At 32.4% G+C, this 19,604-nt stretch overlaps 2 protein-coding genes across 3 annotated transcripts; both read left to right on the forward strand.

Moving 5' to 3' along the window:
* The first annotated feature begins 4,985 nt into the window (after positions 1-4,985).
* On the forward strand, positions 4,986-9,411 carry LOC101257124 (protein trichome birefringence-like 35). Its single transcript, XM_004249556.5, has 6 exons — positions 4,986-5,315; positions 5,647-5,926; positions 6,338-6,509; positions 6,677-6,873; positions 7,180-7,329; positions 8,666-9,411. Exons 1-6 carry the CDS (start codon positions 5,087-5,089, stop codon positions 8,991-8,993), a joined length of 1,356 nt encoding a protein of 451 aa, XP_004249604.1. The 5' UTR covers positions 4,986-5,086; the 3' UTR covers positions 8,994-9,411.
* Positions 9,412-10,205: 794 nt separating this feature from the next.
* Positions 10,206-16,945, forward strand: LOC101248929 (protein DETOXIFICATION 44, chloroplastic). 2 transcript variants are annotated; one of them, XM_010314007.4, is made up of 13 exons: positions 10,206-10,746; positions 10,833-10,954; positions 11,786-11,914; positions 12,005-12,147; positions 12,288-12,423; positions 13,314-13,410; positions 13,515-13,615; positions 14,316-14,479; positions 14,857-14,928; positions 15,065-15,181; positions 15,463-15,558; positions 16,198-16,319; positions 16,443-16,945. In XM_010314007.4, exons 1-13 carry the CDS (start codon positions 10,436-10,438, stop codon positions 16,504-16,506), a joined length of 1,674 nt encoding a protein of 557 aa, XP_010312309.1. In that variant the 5' UTR covers positions 10,206-10,435; the 3' UTR covers positions 16,507-16,945. The 2 variants fall into 2 exon arrangements, with proteins under 2 accessions (XP_010312309.1, XP_069146190.1); XM_069290089.1 differs by having other exon boundaries at positions 10,272-10,746; positions 10,838-10,954.
* The last annotated feature ends 2,659 nt before the right edge of the window (positions 16,946-19,604 follow it).

Genomic DNA, 19,604 nt, shown 5'->3' on the forward strand with positions numbered 1-19,604 from the left:
AATAAGAAAATGCACAATTAAAAATCGATTTTCAAAAATAATGACAAACGTCTTAATCAAAAACATTACTATAAGATATACATGAGAATATATTTTAGTGTAAAAATAATAATTTTAATAGTGTTAGTTAAATAAAATTACAAATTATTAGGATGGGATTCAAAAACTAACAATATTATTAATCTTAAGTTACAGACAATAACTTTGCGTAAATTATTAGCTAATGATTTTTCATGCTAGCAAGTCATGAAAAAAGTGGGTGTTTGTACAAGTAATTCATGTTTGGAATTTTTTTGATGAGAATGAGATTTTTTATTTATGTTATATATTATATTCGAGTTTCGATTTGGATATATTGTAATGATTTGTACGTATAGATATACTATCTTTCTCACTCTTCCGTTGCTCTCCTTATTTATATCAGGAGCGACTCTTGCCTTTATAAAAAATAAGGCTTATGCCTTATGCCTCCAAATTTTGGAGGTCCCGAATTATCATTAAGAATAAATTATGAGTTAAAGTCTTGTAGAAAAAAATTTGATTAATTATGATAATAATACATATTATTTTACTCACTTTAACATTTTTTATACTTTGTTAAAAATAAGAATTAATAACAAAAAGTGTTGAATAAAGTGAATTACTAATTCGTTTTTATTTCTTTTTAAATTGTAGTTTTAAACATTACAACAAGCATATTAAAATATTGTATATCAAGTTATCAACTTCTTAAATCAGATTTTATGATTCTAATTCTTATCTTTATTTAATATTTGTCAATTTATTACTTATAAAGTTATGTCAACAATTCATATAATTAATAATTACCTCACTGAAAAAATGTTTTCCAATGTTAAACTGATAAAATTATACCTAAAATCAATAATTGAAAAAACAATATTACACACTAATATTTCGCTTAAGACCCCAAAGTATATTAAGCCGTCCTTAATTTATATTTATATTTCACAATTCTCTTTATGTATTTCTGTCCCAGTAGAACATGAAAGCACATGCATCTGACTTTATATGCATGAGCTCGTATCAAATTCTATAAAGTGTATCTAATGTATCCAATATTAATTTAAAAAATATGTACATGATTATATATACATAAGCTTATATCAATTTTTATGACTGTATTCGTGAATACTATATTAATTTTACGACTATAAGTGTGTTTGTATCCAATATCAATTTCATTATCTAATCTCAATTTCACAATTATCATGATCTCGTGACAAATATCAATTTCATCTATTGTATCTAATATCAATTTAACAACATAGAAACATGCACGGTTTGATCTCAAATACGCATGCATTAATACGTTCATCAAATAAAACAACATCAAATATGCATTAATGTATCAAGTGTATCTATGTATTATTATTATTATTATTATTATTATTATTATTAGAAGAAGACGAAGAAGAAAAATTCACTTTTATGACAAGTGTATCAACTAAAATAAATATAACAAGATAAAAATAATTTATTCAATCAACACTATATTTGTGTGGAAAGTCTTTTTAGTATGAAAGAGAAAAAATTTACGAGATTAAAACTCTTCTATAATATATCAACAAAAGTTATAAAACGTTCTTCAAAAGTGTAATACATCGAATACCCATATATATAAGATAACATCAAAAATTAGAATAAAAGAAACAAAATCACCAAAACATAACTATTGTTGAGAAAATAAAATTTGCGCGCTATTAAGGGTGAAATTTTGCAGGCTATTTATGTCTAAAATTTAAAAGATCATACATACATCTGGTTTTACGATAATATTTTTTTTGCTTATTTATAAAAAAGAAAAGAGTAAATAACTTTTTTTTTAAATTTCTTTTATATCAAATACGTCACTAGAATAGTGCTATTTTTCAATTACAAAAGCAAAAAAATACGAGAAAATGCTATTTTCTTATTTTTCGAGCATCTCAACTATAGTTTTCAATATGGGCTAGTCCACCCCATCTGGGCTAATCCATACAGGCTTTGATATTTTACGGATCAGGCCGAGCTAGCTTATTTTTGGTGTGGGCCAGAAAATGGCCGACCCAATCCACAATCGTGGGTTACAGACTTGCCGGATCAACCCATTTTTTTAAAAAAATTATATTATTTTTAGAACTATTAAATTACATTATAAATTATAATTTTAAAATATTATCATAAATATCGACAAAACAATATTAAATGGTGTTAATGTTACTACTTTTTAATCAAATTCACAATTACATTTATTTTTATAATACTTATTAATTTTTCTTTCAAGTAAAAATATAAATATCTAAATAAAAATATTAATCTAATTATTTTGAGTTTAGACTCTCTTTAATTTTAAATTTTAATATTATATTATATTTTTAATTAATTTTTATTGGTCCACGGGCCAGTTCTACCGATATTTCTCAAGCACCACAAATCAGCAGACTTATTCAGGCCGGACTAAAAAGTCCGTTTATCAAATGGGCTCCAAAAATCATAATCCATCCCTATTAAATCTCGGGTTAAGCCAGACCGACCTAACAGGTGTAGCTCATATTGACGGCTCTAATCTCACCTAATGGCAAATATCAAATAAACTTTTATGGCATGATCATGAGAAATCACATTTTTTTTTATTTAAGAGACATTTTAAAAGTCCATTTAACATGCAGAAAGAAAGAAGAACAAATATTTATACAATGTAAAATTATTATCATATACAAATTTGTACCTATTGATATATGCCTATCTACATGGGTACAAATTTTTGCTTATTTATTGCTAACGAATTCCACTCTAATCATCATTAAATATCAATGCTCAAGAAACAATTTAAAAATAATCTTAGAATAAAACAAAAGAATCCATATATATATATATTATATATATATATATATATATATATATGAAAAATTGTATATAATAGCAAACTAATAACCTAAATTAAATGGAATAGCTAGGGTTTGATTTAATTGTGCTCCATAGCAAACATTAACTAAAATTTGTCAGCGTCTCTCTCCCAAAAATCTCGCTCGCCACTCTCCATTCTCCCTCGCCTCTTTCGCTTTATACACAGAAGTGTATAATTCTGTTTATGTTTTGTATAAAGCGAGAGAAAATTATATATGCACATGCAAAAATGTATATCTTCGTGTTATACACTTAATTATACAATTTACAAACATTTTACTTCAAATATTGCAGAGAAAAAGACCAACGAATTATACAATTGCGAATTATACAATTGCGGTGAAATACAATTTTCTCTAGCTTTATACAACAGAAGTGTACATATTGTGTTTCTGTTTTTGTATAAAGCGAGAAAAACATATATATATTCTTGCTATACACTTATAATTATGCAATAGACATACATTTTAATTCGATTCAACTGTATGCAAAACAAATTTTACAATTGCAGCGAAATAGGCCAACGAATTATACAATTTAGACCAGCGAATTATACAATTTAGGCCAGCGAATTATACAATTGTATATGTATAGCAAATTATACAGTTTTATGTTTGCTATGGAGCGCAATTATGCAAAGTTTACTATAACATACAAATATGAATTTTTTGTTTGTTATATATGAAAGTTGTCCATATATTTATGCTAATTCCACCCATTGCTATTTTTTCCCTCGTTCCTTTAAAAAACAATTTACGTTTATACTCTCTTTTTCTTTTTGCATTAAATAATTATGCATGAAGCACAAAATGTAAAAAAAATTAATTATTAATTGTAATGGGAACCACGTTAAAATATGTAAAATACAAACTTTCTTAGTTAGATGCACGTTAACAAGGAATCATTAAGGTCCACCCTTCCCATTAATAATAAACACTACAATTTAATGGTGTTTTAATTTAGGAATAATAGCACTTTTGTTCCTCCAATCATATTAATGAGAAGAATTATGGTTTTTTAGTTAATCATAATAAATGTTAGGTAATGTTGTTTAAATTTATATATATTCTCATGCATACAAAAATAATATTTTATCGTATATAAGAATCAAAAGTGAATATTACAATTGATTAAAGATTATAATATATATACACACGCTTAACCACCCCATACTAAGATTAAAATAGGGTTTGTTTGTAACTTCAACAAAAAAACAATAATAACAAATTTTATAAATGAGATGTGAATAGGTTAAAATATATGTAAATTTTATTTTTATCTAGAGAGAAATTATTTTTAAAAGATTCTGACTTAAGTAACATAATTTATCTACAAGATCACGTTAAATTAATATATGTATTAACTTTATTGCATGTAGTATTAATACTTTGTTTGGTATATATTTTCAACCCATGTAACTAACTGCAATGACAATATTAACAATGTAAATAGTTTAAAGACATAGTTTTTCTTCAAAACCTTTTTGTTTACATCCTTTCCGTTACGTGTAATAGCTCTACACAAATTTCACAGTTTTTAAGAGTTAATTACATTCTATCTCTAGTATTTTTCAATTACAAAATTTCTTAAATTAGGTGAAATCTGGATACATCTTAAAACATCAGTGTACGTCACGTCTCAATTTTGAATACATTCTTCAACGTCCTGATACATTATTTTCGGTTTCGAATATATAACTCGACGTCGTGATACATCATGAATGTCCATATACATCACATAAAGTGATGTAAGATGTATCCGACTGATACAATTTAAGAAGTAACCTTTCATACGTCTCGATACATAGTAAAGTGATATATCCAACTGATACATCGCATAAAAGTGATGTATTCGATTGATACATAAAATAAACTGATGTATTCGACTAATGCATCGTGTAAAGAATGAATTTTTATAGTTTTTTTAAATGATAAGAAAATTGTAGAGAATATAATAGCATAAATTGTGTACTTAGATAATTAAGATATTTTTAATACATCAAATCAGATCGTGTATACGAAATAATTTTAGTAGTTTTTGCCAAATAAGCAAACAAAATCATCAATATTTATTATTTTCATTGAATTTGTTCAGATTTAAAAGGATTGTCATTGTCGGTTGTAGAAATTAGATTAGTCAATCAACATTCTTTCGGTCTTCTTCATTTCTCTCTCAAAAAATGCAGAAATGGCCGAAGAAGAAAACTCAGTATCCTCTTATAGCACTCGTTTTCTTCATCTTCATTGTTTTCTCTATCCTCTATAATGAAATTTACATTCATGAGATTCAGTCAAAAAACTCCACTCACCATACTGATGATGATGATGATTCATCTACTTTAGCCAAGGAAGAGGAAGACCCTTTGTTCCAATCAGTGAAAAACCTCACCGTAACAAAAATTCCTCCTGGTTAGTTTTCTTGATTCGACATTTTTCTTCGTTTTATGAGCAAGTTTTTAAAGGGATGGTTTGTGGGGGTTTTTTTTTTTTTCAATTTTTGGGTATGGTGTTTTTTTCTGCATTTTCTTGAAATCTAAGTTCAGAAACAAGGACCCTTTTGATCAATTTCAATTTTTTTGGCGATTTGAATATGGTGTTTTCCCCCCCTGCATTTTCATGAAGTTGGAGTTCAGTAATAAGGACCCTTTTAATTAATTTCAGTTTTTCTGCGAAATAATGGTTTGATGTTTGTGTATTTTTGAGCTCAACTGAAGGGATTTGTGTTTTCTGGTGTTGTTAGTGCCGTTGGATAAATCTAGTGCTTGTCACTCTACTGTGAAGTATAGTGGAAAGAGAGCTGAATGGGATAGCTTTAAACCGGAGTCCGGTGGCCGGAGAGAAATGCCTGAAACATGTGATTATTTTTCTGGTGAATGGGTGTTTGATAATAGTTCACATCCACTGTATAAAGAGTCTGATTGTCCTTATATGTCCGATCAATTGGCGTGCCACAAGCATGGTAGGCAAGATCTGGAGTATCAGTACTGGAGATGGCAACCTCATAACTGCAATTTGAAGAGGTAAGTTTTGATTCTTTCTGCTTTTTGTGTATTATTCTAGCTCATTTGTTATTGTACCTATTTATGCCGGGCCATGTTTAGTATGTATCTAATATTAGCATTTAGATGAAAGATCATTAATGTGGTTCATTGGCATATCGTCGTATTGTTTTGGTAAAATATAGGTATTTTAACAAAACGGGTAAATATGCACCATTTATTAGACGGCAAATATATACGCACCTTTTCCCTTCTAAGGTATATAGGGTAATAACATTCACAAACCAATTGTAATGTTAGATGAAAGAATATGTGAGTAACTTCATAGTAGTAACCAACTGATAAAATCTCAGATTAGTTAATCTCGCCCTATGATGTTTGATTTCTTGTATTATGTTGTAGAAAGTGTTATGTGTTAATGTTGATATGCAGGTGGAATGTGACTGAAATGTGGGAGAAATTAAGAGGGAAGAGACTAATGTTTGTGGGAGACTCACTGAATAGAGGACAGTGGATATCGATGGTGTGTCTAATGCAATCTGTTATTCCAGCTGATAAGAAGTTCATGACACCACAGGCCCACCTTTCAATATTTAGAGCAGAGGTGAAGTGAACTTATATTCAGTATATGAAATGTATCATTCGACTAAGTGATCTCTAACTTTATGTGATGTCAAGTTTAAATGTACTTCATATCTGTTGATGGTGATGATTACGTCAAGATAAGTTAACGTCCGTTACTAAATTCAAGTGTTTATGTGTTGATGACAGGAATACAATGCCAGCATAGAGTTTCTTTGGGCTCCACTTCTTGTCGAATCAAATTCTGATGATCCAGTTGATCACAGACTCTCTGAACGAATACTACGTCCAGATTCACTTCTTAGGCATTCATCAGAATGGATGCATGCCGATATATTGGTCTTCAATTCATATCTTTGGTGGAGACAGGGCCCTGTTAAGTTATTGTAAGTATGAACTCTAATTAAGTAATTAGATCTTGACTTAAAGCAGAAATGCCAAGAACTAATATTTGACTTCTCAGCAAGCTGATAAATGAAAATTTAAAATATATAACGGTGGAAAAGGAGTGCTGCCTGATTTCTCTTTTGCTATTTTATCTCGGCTGGATTTCCCGATTTCATATTTCTTCAAATTGCAAACTTTCAGTTCACCAGGAACTTTTAAACTATTTATATTTCTTATCTTAGAATTAATCGAAATTTCACAAAGAAAAGAAGATTGCATTCTTATCAGTTCTGTTACCTTTTTAGATGGAGTTCTGAAGAAAATGGAGTTTGCGAGGAAATAAATGGTTTGGGAGGCATGGAGTTAGCTATGGACGCCTGGGCAAATTGGGTGGATTCCAATGTTGATCCTGCGAAGAAGGTCTTTTTTGTCACAATGTCCCCTACACATTTCACGTAAGTGAGGAGCTCTTCTTTCACTGCTAAAGCTTACTTTGAGTACTTAACTACAAAGTTGTTAATTATTTGTCAAACGTGACATGAGTTATTGTTTGTTACCAGTGTGCTAGGTGACTCGGCTGTAAAAATTCTGAGGCATAGTGCATAAGCTTGACTTGACTCTAAATTTCAAAATTATTTGTTGATTACTTTATATGAACAATTAGGAGAATGAAAGCAGCATCTTTTGTGTATGTTGATGTTTTAATCTAATGTTAAGTAGTTGATGTATAAGTTTTACTTAGTTTGTCAATTTAGAACAAATTGGTGAACTGAACAGATCAGAAGTTTGCACAGAGTGTAAAGCTCTCAAATTCATTTGCCTATGTGCATTGTTTACAGAATTCCCAAATATCTTGTGCTATAACTATTGAGTCCATTTTGTAGGACTCAATAGTCATAGCACAAGATATTTGGACTAATTATCCATTTCTAATACAAGGTGGGGTCAAAAGGGCAGTTAAGAACTTCCATGTTCTGCAAATGGGACTAACAGAAATGAGGATGCTGAGGTGGATGTGTGGGCTACTAGAAGAGACAAAATTAGGAATGAAAATCTTCGGGACTAGGTGTGGGTGTCTTTTTGTGGAGACAAGAGGAGGGAAGTGAATTGAAATGGTTCATACATGTGAAGAAGAGAGATGCAGATGCCCTAGTGAGGAGGTTGAGAGGTTGGCTGAGGTGAGCTTCAGGAGAGGGAGAGGCAGACCGAAAAACATTGGGGAGAGATGATTTGTCTGGACATGGTGCATCTCCAGCCTATTGAGGACATGTCATTAGATAGAAAGTAATAAAGTTCGCCGGTTAGGGTGTTAAGTTAGTAGTTGAGCGTCGTCTCATTGTCCAGTGTGACTCCTTGCGTACTAGTAGTATTAGCACCATCCTCGTACTTTTAAGTCCCTCGATTTCTGCTACTACATGTTGTTGGCTATCATTTTATCTTGTTGTGGTTACTATGCTTTTTAAAAATATTTTCCCTATTATTTGCTATATCTTTATTACTTTTGTTTCCTCCTCTTAAATCTGCTTCGATATGTGTTACTTGAGCGGAGGGTCTTTTGGAAACAACCTCTCTACCTCCTTGAGGTGTGGCTAGATCTGTGTACACTCTACCCTCCCCCGACCCCTCCTGTGGGGATTTCAGTGGGTCTGTTGTTGGGGTCAAAAGGCCATAGTATTTGATTTTATGTTTTAATACAACCAGTTGCTGAAATCCAACACGAAAGATTCTTCTTGGTGTGTTTCCTACCGTAAGAAATCATATCTTTCCCTATTTGCTTCTTTCAACCTTCAGGAAAGGAGAATGGGAACCAGGAAGTGAAGGAAACTGCTACAACGAGAAGCTTCCCTTGAATGGAACATACTGGGGCATAGATTCCGACTTGCCCACAATGCAGATGGTGGAGAGAACACTTGCTAGGTTGGGCTCAAAGGTTAACGTTCTCAACATTACTCAGCTCTCAGATTACAGGAAAGACGGCCACCCTTCAATCTACCGTAAGTTTTGGGAGGCGCTGACTCCTGAGAGATTAGCAGACCCTGCAAGTTACTCGGATTGCATCCATTGGTGCTTGCCTGGTGTGCCTGATGTATGGAATGAACTGCTTTTTCAGTTTTTGTGAAAAACAGGCACACTTTGTAAGTTCTTTCCCACTATCCTGGAGAAAAGCAAAAGGAAATTTTACCCCCTTGAACGTATAATGTACATCTCAAATGAGCATAGCATGTTTCGTCTGTTAGGTGTTGAAGCAAAATCTTGAACCTCAAGGTTTATTACGAAATGCTTCTTCCGTTTGAGTTTGCTTTGATAGTTTGGTGATTCTCGATACAAGTGTTGGTGGGAGGTAGTATATGTACTCGCTGAACTAGCTGGTATACCACGAACCGTGTACATACATTCATTCATATATGTTGTGAGTTTTGGAAATATTATAGAGGGACTAAGATTCCTGTAATTCTATGCAAGTTTAAATTTGGTGATTATGGAACAAATGGAAAATCGAACACCTTTTATTTGAAATGATAAAACAAATTTACAAAGTTATGTAATTTTCATATCATCCAACTATTTGTATTAGTTTTTATTTGCCAAGTTTGGTGCAATTAATTAACATCTTTACTAGAAAAATTGCTCCCAAAAAAATGATGTGGGTATGGTCTTCCAAATCAAACTCCTTTTTAGCCCAGGAAACAGTGGTAGATTCATGATTTTCATTTAGGGGTTTGAAAAATAAAAATATAAATGTGTTTGGCACATTTTAAAATGAAAAATAAGGCCAAAAAAAGTTTGAAAAACAGAATTAATTAAAAAGGAAAATAAATAAATATTATCGTAGGGATTCAAATTGGGGCCGTGCATCTTAATATTCATGGAACTTGTCACTAAGCTATCTATTTTTATTTGTTATTGTGGGGGTTCAATATATATATATATATATATATGTATGTATACAAAAATATAAAAAATTTACCTTATATATCATATATTTTTTTACTGAGGACATCCGGGTGAACTCCATAGATCCAACGTGAGTCCGCCCCCAAATAGAAATATGTAATACCAAATGATTTCACAAATATAATATGAGAAGGATAAGAAATAGATCGATTTTATTCTATTCTATGAAGTAACGAAACATACTATAACAAATCAAATAAGGTCGAAACAAACTATAATATTATACTCTTTCCATTATGAAACAAATATAAGTTTTTTCTTAAATTTCTAAATATCACAAGATAATATTTTATTATTTTTAAAATAACAGTTGTTATAAAGCACTTCAAAAAAACTAAAAAATTGGTATATGGGCTTTGTGTGAACCACAAAATTTGGCGCCCCCCTTACTACTAACCATATTGAAAATACTATTCTCCATAAGATATTTTCCCGAATTTTACTTGTCCACTTTAAATTTTACGCGAAACAAAGTAATATCAATGAAATTGTATTTCAGCCGTTAATTTCGTTGATAACAAAAAAAAAATAGAAAAATTAAAAACTGATAATTCACCTTTCTTCCCCAGAAATCTAGAGATTCTATTCACCTCCAGTTGAGCAACTATGGCTACTGGCCTTCACCAGCAATGTATAAATCCATTATTTACACAATCTCTTCACCGGAAGAATCAGAATTACAGTTATTTCTGCAACTGTACTAATCAACTACGAAATAACAACACTAATTGCTCAGCTCGACTCCGAACTACACTACTCAAATCAATTAATGAGAAAAATCGTAAAACCTTATCCCAAAATTCGATATCTAACTCAAATTCTGATTCAGGAGAAAGTCGGGTCAAGAGTCCGGACCCTGACCCGGATATTCCATCCTCATCTTCTTCATCACTGTGGGATTCAGTCACTTCCCTGCTGTATTATCTTCAACACACTTGCTTTTGTTATTTTTAATTTTTTTTTTGTGTGTTTTCTCCTGATCTGTGTGTTGGGTTATTTGCAGAGAAGTGCTGAAATTTGATGGAATTGGATGGGATATTGTGTCGATTGCGTTGCCCGCGGCGTTAGCTCTTGCTTCTGATCCTATTACTTCACTTGTTGATACTGCATTTGTTGGACATTTAGGTATGATTAGTATCCCAGTCTTTGTTATGGTTTAATGTAATATAGTTAGTAGGATTAAGATGGAAAAGGCCCATTTTTTACAACTTAGTACTCCATCGTCTCAAAATGTTCGTCACATTTTGCTTTTCGAGAGTCAAACTATAAGTTGCAACTCATCCGATATTATAATGGGTGACAAAACACATTGAAGTGTCAAACACACACACAAACTCTCTCTATTTCTTGAGTTTCACACCTTTACTATTGGGAGTGTGAGCATTTTGAGAAACAGTACATCTCAAGTAATATGTGATGGTGTGTGTATTATATTGAGAAACAGTACATCTCAAGTAATATGTGATGGTGTGTGTATTATACTTTTTTAAAATAAAAAATAAAAAATGCCACATGGGAAACAATTCCACCGCGGCTAAAGGTTAGAAATTAAAATGAAGAACAAATCAAATTAGCCTAAGAAAGAATAAAATGGAGAACACAGGAGGAGCTAAGTGTGTGTATATACACACATTTGGTCCAGTCAGCATTGAGGTGTGTTTCTCAAACAAATAAGTGATAGTTTAGGTGTGTTTCCCAAACTTGCAATAGTTTAGGTATGATACTAAAAAAAGAATAGTTTAGGTGTGTTTTTGACATTTTATTCTTAAAATGTTGGTAAAAGTTCGTGTAATTTGATTTTCGAGATGCACAATATGACTAGTATTTCGGAACGGAAGGAGAAAGTGTTAAGCTACTAATCTTCTGAGATGGCTGAAATAAAGTAGGAGAGAATTAAAAATATTTGCAACATATTGGTCCATGTTTGTCTTACGTATCTATTGATATGTTTTGTAGGATCTGTTGAATTGGCAGCAGTAGGTATTTCGGTATCAGTTTTCAACCTCATCTCGAAATTGTTCAATGTTCCTTTGCTCAACGTCACAACTTCTTTCGTTGCTGAAGAGCAGGCATTGATTGCTAAAGGTGACAATGATTGTTTGTCGAAGCATCTCATGTGAATTTGCCAAACATTGTTTGTCACTGATGTGAGTTATATTTTTGTTCTTAAACTAGATAGCTCACCTGATTCACAAAGCAAGATACTACTTCCTTCAGTATCAACTTCTTTACTACTTGCCCTCGGCCTTGGCATTGTGGAAGCTGTTGGACTTTTTGTTGGCTCCGGTTTCCTGATGAATACCATGGGTATATCTGTTGTATGTCTTAATTTGGAAAACGATTTATTCTTCTAGCATGAGGCCTAACTTCTTGGATTTATGCTTCCCCTTATGTTGTGTATTGCTGTTTGCTAAAGATATTCAGTGTAAGTCTATTTGGGCTTGTTGATGTGTCACAGGATTCACCGATGCGTGAACCAGCTGAGCAATTCCTTACAATGCGGGCATTTGGAGCTCCACCAGTCGTTATTGCACTTGCTGCTCAAGGAACATTTCGTGGATTTAAGGACACAAAAACTCCTTTATATGCTGTTGGCAAGTATCAATGATACCCAATTACTTCTCTTATCTACATAAAGCAAATCCATGTGAAATCTGTACTGACATGTTGTGCCTGATAATCCGGTTTCATAAATATTATTTATAGATTGTTGGCTGATAACTGCTTCTAGCTGTAAAGTTTCTGTTTAGATATTAATTTCACAAATTCATTACTAAAGTGAGATAAAAACGTTTTGTTTACGCCCTATGCTTTTCATATTAAGCCTCAATATACAATAAGTTTTCCTACACAAGTACAGTTGCAAATATATAGGTACAAGGCACTAGTTTAGACGTTTGACTTCATTTGAATTCATACGTCTTGGCGAAGTATGGATAAGACCAGTTTTTATTGAAGACTTGTTTAGCTCACTCAACGATGGAGAAACTACTCTGGGATAGTGTTATCAAAAGCAGAAAGAGCAAAAAAGCTCTAAGACAGGCTTTAAGCGCAAATAAAACATGGGCTTTAATGAAAAAGGTCACAGAGGGAGAAAATTACAAACATATGAACAAAGAAATTGAAAAAAAAATACGATAAAGTGAAATATCAATTGTTTTAGTATAACCTCTTCAGAAGAGGCTCATTGGCAAGGAAAAGTATGCCTTAGAACTGCTCAACACGTTTTGAGACTCGCTTCAGGGCTTAAGCGCGTCTTGACAATATTTCTCTAGGGGATGCTACTACGTTATGAGATGTACCTAGAGTATGGCTTTATTTAACGAAGTAATGTCGTTGCTCAATGGAAAACCTCCTCCCTGGAAACCCCACCCCCCTCAGTATGGCCTGATATATAGGAATTTTTTTAGTTATGTCTCAAATGTTTGAGTAAAATATTGATACTTCTACTTCCATATCTGACTATGGAGTTCTGGATTGTCAGGAGCTGGTAACTTGCTTAATGCATTATTGTCTCCAATTTTGATATTCACCTTTGGTTTTGGCGTTAGTGGTGCTGCAATTGCTGGTGTGATTTCTGAGTATGTTGTTGGCGGTAAACCAAACCGTAGCTACTCTATACATGATATAACTAGCTGTCCATTTTCTTTATCTTATTTTTTTGTTTGATCAACATTTTTACCAGATACTTGACAGCTTCTATCCTTCTGTGGAAATTAAACGGGAAAGTTCTTCTTATTGCTCCAGACGTTAACGTGGGAAGATTTCCTCAGTATCTAAAATCTGGTACTTTCTTGGTAACTCTTGAAACAATACCTGAATCAGGATACATTTGGTGGTTAACAAAGAGAATATTGATAAGAAGACTCCCCTTTTGTGTGAATAATCTGTTTGACACGGCATTCAAATGTGTCCTACTGAATTTTCTATTGCAGCAGCTAGTGAAACTTGAGTATATCTGCATATAAAGATATTTATCCACAGTTGAAGTGACTACTTTAGATTAAAAATATTTTTTCAAGATGTATGAATTTCATTTACATTTGAAGATAGAGTAAGGGTGGAATGACGATTATACAGCACATTTAAGTTAGAAGAAACAATTTTGCATGAGATACAAAGCAATGCCGATTATTTTGCATGATATATCTCTAAAATGATGTACAAACTTTTGGTTAAGTTCAAGTCCATTTTAATTTTGCATTTGTTGAGCATATTATTTTTAGGCATGGAAAATTAGTATTTGGATAGAGCATCTTATGTTGCAAAAGGAAACCTAACACACTAAGGATTTCATGTACCAAACGCATAAACTAGCATTTGGTCTTTGAGTGACTGCAGAAATTTTTGCATGTCTGAAGCCCGTCGAATGATATTTAAGAGCGTCTCTTGTGGACTTTATCAGAATATATTGAAATTCTCTTATCTTTTTCAAAATAAAAAGATCAGACCTTTCTTAGGTTAAGCTTGTTCTTGTCTTTTCTAGGTGCACTTCTAATAGGGAGGACTTTAGCACTTCTAATTACCACTACACTGTCAACGGCTCTGGCAGCACGAGAGGGCCCCGTGCCTATGGCTGGTCATCAGATATGTGTTGAAGTTTGGCTAGCAGTATCTCTGTTAACTGATGCCTTGGCACTTGCCGGGCAGGTATACTTTAACTAATCGTATTTGTTTTCTCTGCTGTCATTTCTGGCTTTACTGAATAACGTTTAGGAAGTTCGTTCAGCAGCTCTACTTTACGTCTCAATAAAATTCATTTTTATTGGTGATTAGGACCTCAATGTGGCTCCCTGTAACAAATGGAAGTATCATATAACTCTTGAATTTCTTCTTTTAATTTTTAATCTTCTTGGTTACCAATGAAGTCACAGGATTTTTTTTTAACAGAGGTTCACAACGAGATTATAGTTAGTGTCCTATTCAGATAATTTCCATTAAATTATTGCTTTCAATCTTTAGTTATGATAAATGAGTTTAATCTTTCGTTTTTTTGAATATTGCATTCTTTTTCTGTTGATCTTTAGGCTCTCCTTGCTGGTGGCGTTTCTCAAGGTAATTATAGCCAAGCACGCGAAGTGGTTTATAAAGTTCTACAGGTAACTTGCATTCTTACTCCTGCAGTAGTCTATCGACTTTCAACTATGATTACTGACTTAGCTTTTAAGAGAAAACAGTAATAACAGAGACACTGACCTGCTACATCTTTTATTCATTATGTGAAAATCTTGTCAGATTGGTGCATTGACAGGAGTTGCCTTGGGTTTTAGCTTGTTCGTTGGTTTTGGAGCACTCTCCGCCTTATTCAGCACGGACTCTGAAGTTCTGGAAATTGCCAAATCTGGTACTCTGGTATGAAAGTCTTATCCAGATTCCCTCAGCATTCTTCCCTTTTAGGATTTTGAACCCCAAACAGTGCATGTTCCCCTAAGTTTACGTTAAGACTACAATTCCTACTTTGCACCAGCTAGCTAATTTCGATACCATGAAATAGTTTTTGTCATTTATAGAATTAAGCACACGGCTGCCATTTCTAACCTTGTATAGAGCTGTCAGGTTGTTATCCGGATTAACTTGATATTTGAATGATAAACTACTTATTATTTTTCTTATTACTATGATCTACTGGACAGTTTGTTGCTGGATCTCAGCCAGTAAATGCCATTGCCTTCGTTCTTGACGGGCTCTATTATGGTGTTTCGGACTTCGAATTTGCTGCATATTCTATGGTAAGCATTATGGCATGTCACTGTTTTTTTCTTCAGAGAACCATGATCTGCGATACCAGAAATAAAGACTTCAAAACTTTTGCATTAATTGAATCTCTCTTAGTGGAAAATTAAAAGGGAAACAAAGTTAGCAGAGTCTATATGGTTCTATGAGGTGATCAGATGTCAAACAAAAAGAAATCGTTACATGATATTTGCAGTTCTGGTTAGGTTATTTCTTTGTCAGTAACAAAACCATGTAAGAAGACGTTAGGAATGAAAAGTCTAGAGGAGCAAGAAAGGATCAAGTAGTAAGTTGTCCTGGAAGGTGATTACACATAGTAATGAATTGTTGTATAGTTGAACCATAACCAAACAGTGCTACCTACAGCTGCTAGGGGCATGTACAGCAATGATGAAGTAAAGCCGAGAAAATACATATCAATTTGAGCTAGCCCGGGTTTTAGCCAATCAATGAGATGCTTCTTGAACATTCTTGAATCGGTGTAGCTAATTGAATTCAATGCAAAGCACCAATATAGGGAAAAAAATAAATAAAGATAGTGGCTTTGGAGTGTGTCCTACATTGTGACAAACATTTAAAATATCATCAGTCTATAACCCCTCCTTCTGATTCAGCTTCGTGTGTTTGACAAACAGTTTGTGATTGGAACAATCTCCTCAATCTTCTTGCTTGTGGCTGCGCCATTGTTCGGTCTTCCTGGTGTCTGGGCGGGACTCTTTCTCTTCGTTGCCTTGCGTGTTGTAGCTGGACTTTGGAGGTAAATCTCTCATGTCTATCTCTTTCACCAACCTTTGAGAGTGGTAATTTCACGAATTGAACAGAGTTGCATTTACTGTTACTTTTCATTATAAACTTTTTTGACAAGCACTTGTGATACTAGGCTACAAACAAGAGATGGACCATGGAAATTTCTTCGGACTGATATGGAACAGGATAGTGTCTGACTTTCAATGAGCAAGTGATTGATTCTCTACAACAATCGAGACATACTCTATTAGGCTTATGCCAAGGATAGCGCGAATTGCTGATGATCATTCATCATCCAGGCATTTGCAGATCTTGGAAAAATTGAACTCCTGATATCCGGACAGATAATTCTACAGTACAGGCTTGTCAATTTCATCAATCTCTTTGGTCAGTCTCTACTGAGGGGTTGACGATTTATCTTCGAGATTGCTATTGTAGAGGTTTGAAGAATCCATGATCAAGCTACATCATCTCAATGACCACTAACTTGGGAATCTTTTTCGCCTTTTTTCTCCGATTTGTGAAATAATTCAAAAGAGAGAGAGAGAGAAAGTTAGACCAAGTAATCCTTGTAAAGTTGAACAGTTTACTTGACACACAATTGTATGCTAATGTAAAAGTTTCATTCTTCATGTACTCTCTATTTCTGGATAAGTCCATTTGCCTTCTTGCTCTGCAGTCTCATTTTTTAAGATTTCGTATCCTCTAGTAAAAGGCTTATGATAATGCTCTTGTGGAACTAGGCTCGTGTGAGGATGTTAAATTGTGTGACCATTTGGTTTTCTTTTTTTGTGGTGTTAAAAGCTGAAGCAGCGGAGCAAATCCAACTAGAAAAACTCACATTGGGCTTAAGGATAATCAGACTCAAACTGATGATTTCCACCACGTCAAGGTGACACTCTATATCTGAGTTATATTAGAGAGACCGTATGTTGAATTGCGTGATTATTCCATCGAAAACATTAAGTTGTTAGAAAACACATTTTCATTGTATTCAAATAGAGAGAAACATTGGTAAGCTCCAATATCTACTACACCATGCATGCAAATAGGAGGAACAGAGATTTCAATTGCATTCTAGTCCAAAATTACCATCTCATATTTTTTTCCATCGTGGACAGAGTTATTCAGTATCTGTAAAAGGTAGGAGGTAAACTACGAAATAGTCAAGGTGCATGCAAGTTGGCGTAGACGCCACGATTAAAATAAGAGGGGCCAAATATGTACTTAATTGACACATGTTAAATAAACACATTTAAATCAAAAGTATCCAAACCTCTCTACATTAAAGTTCACATTATGTGTAGTGAACTTTAAATAGTCACCTTTATCGTATAGAACATAATTTTCTAAAACAAAAAGTTTGTGTTCAAAGTAAAACATCTTCTTTTGAAATATTCAAAGCAGTCAGTTACACATGGAGAAATGGAAATTTCAAACCAGCAAATAATGTGCTTTATGATTGAGAAGGACAGATGAGAATTCAATATAATGCAAGATATAGTTGGTTTGACAAGCTTTTAGGAGGTTAAATTTTTTTTTTTAATCGAATACAATGCAACATATAGTTGGTTGATCGTTTGGGCCCAAATATAGTTGGTTTGGCAAAGCTTTTAGGAGTCCAAAAACGTTTTTCTTTTAAAAATACAATGTAACATATAGTTGGTTTGGTCCCAGTAATAAAGTCAAGATTTTTATTAAGGATCTTTGTAAAAAAGTATATGCTGCTATTAGCGATAGAGAACACATAACCTCAAGCAATTCTCACAACCCCTTAACTACTACACTAAGTGGTGTTTGGATGACTTATTTTTAGTGATTTTTGGATTTTATGCTATTTTGTAGTCTTGAAAGTGTTTTAGTAACTCAAAAAATGCTTCAAGCACTTCTTTTAAGTCTTGAAAGTATTTTTTAGTCTTGAAAATGTTATCGCTTTTTTTGTTGTAGAGACCCCCTCCAAAAAAAAAAAAAAAAGAAACTCCAACTTTGTTAAAATATTATATACAAAAAAAAAATCAAAATAAATTACCGTATATTGGCAAGCGAAATATACTAATGGAGTTTCGAAATTCTTAAATATATAAATACATAATTTGTATATACTTATTTTGTTGCGTATTCACAAGCGAAATATACAAAACGTACAAACAAAATACATAAATCGAAACCTCTATTCATATATATTTACCTGTTTGTATGTTTACAAGATAAATATACACAAACTAACAAGCAAAATATATAAACCGTAGCCTCCATAACAAATAAAATTATAGTTATGATTTATAAAACATAATTATCAAAATTATAACTATAAAATATAATTATCGAAATTATAATTATAGAAACTTATTATATCTATTATTTTTGCTATTTGTAAAATTTTTCTTAAAAAACAAACTCCAACCTTGTAATCATAATATTGCACCTATAGAGGGGCCCATTTGAAAGTATAGATTTAATGCGTCTTATAAATCATCATTTCAAGTGACATGTTTTATGTGCTACTTGCAACACATGTTGGTTACAATACAATTTCTAATGCCCCCCACCGCCCACACACACACACATATATATATATATATATATATATTTGGAGAATACAGTAAAATCTATATATATTCATGTACGTTGTTACAATAATCTATTGAATTATTCGAGTGAAAGTGATACATGTTTAGAGATCTAAAGCTTAGAAGAAATTATGGATATCATAAAAAAAAAAACAATGTTGATAATGAAGTTGAAGATGATACTATACCTTTGGAACCAGTTACGCGTAAGGAAACACTTATCACATCTAGAACTCTTCGCAATTTTATGGTGCAGTTCGAAAAGACAACACCGGAGTTCTAGATGCAATAAGAAAAGTTAGAGATAAGATTCAACTAGATTCGGATTTTAAGAAAAAATCAAACACAATAAAATCATATTTCATTAAATTATCTTAAATATATTTGTACTTTCCAAGAATTACTAATTTATAATGCTAATGAGACCATATATTTATATATATGTTTATATAGTAATTTTTAGAAAATATATTATTTTATTATCTTATCAAATTCATAATTTTTTCAATTGGCCCAATGAGGATAAAAAAATATTATTTAGAAAAATTATTAATTTATCAAATATTTATTTATGGAGATTTTACCGTAATTGACAGTCAATGACCTCATTCATTATTATCAATTATATAAGCTACTAGAAAAGTATGTTAGTTGAGCATTCATCAAAAAAAAAAAAGATAAAAAGAAGACAGGGAAAAGTCTAGCACGAAAAAACGTGACAATAT

The sequence above is a fragment of the Solanum lycopersicum genome, chromosome 10 (assembly GCF_036512215.1).
Source record: "Solanum lycopersicum chromosome 10, SLM_r2.1".
NCBI lineage: Eukaryota > Viridiplantae > Streptophyta > Magnoliopsida > Solanales > Solanaceae > Solanum > Solanum lycopersicum.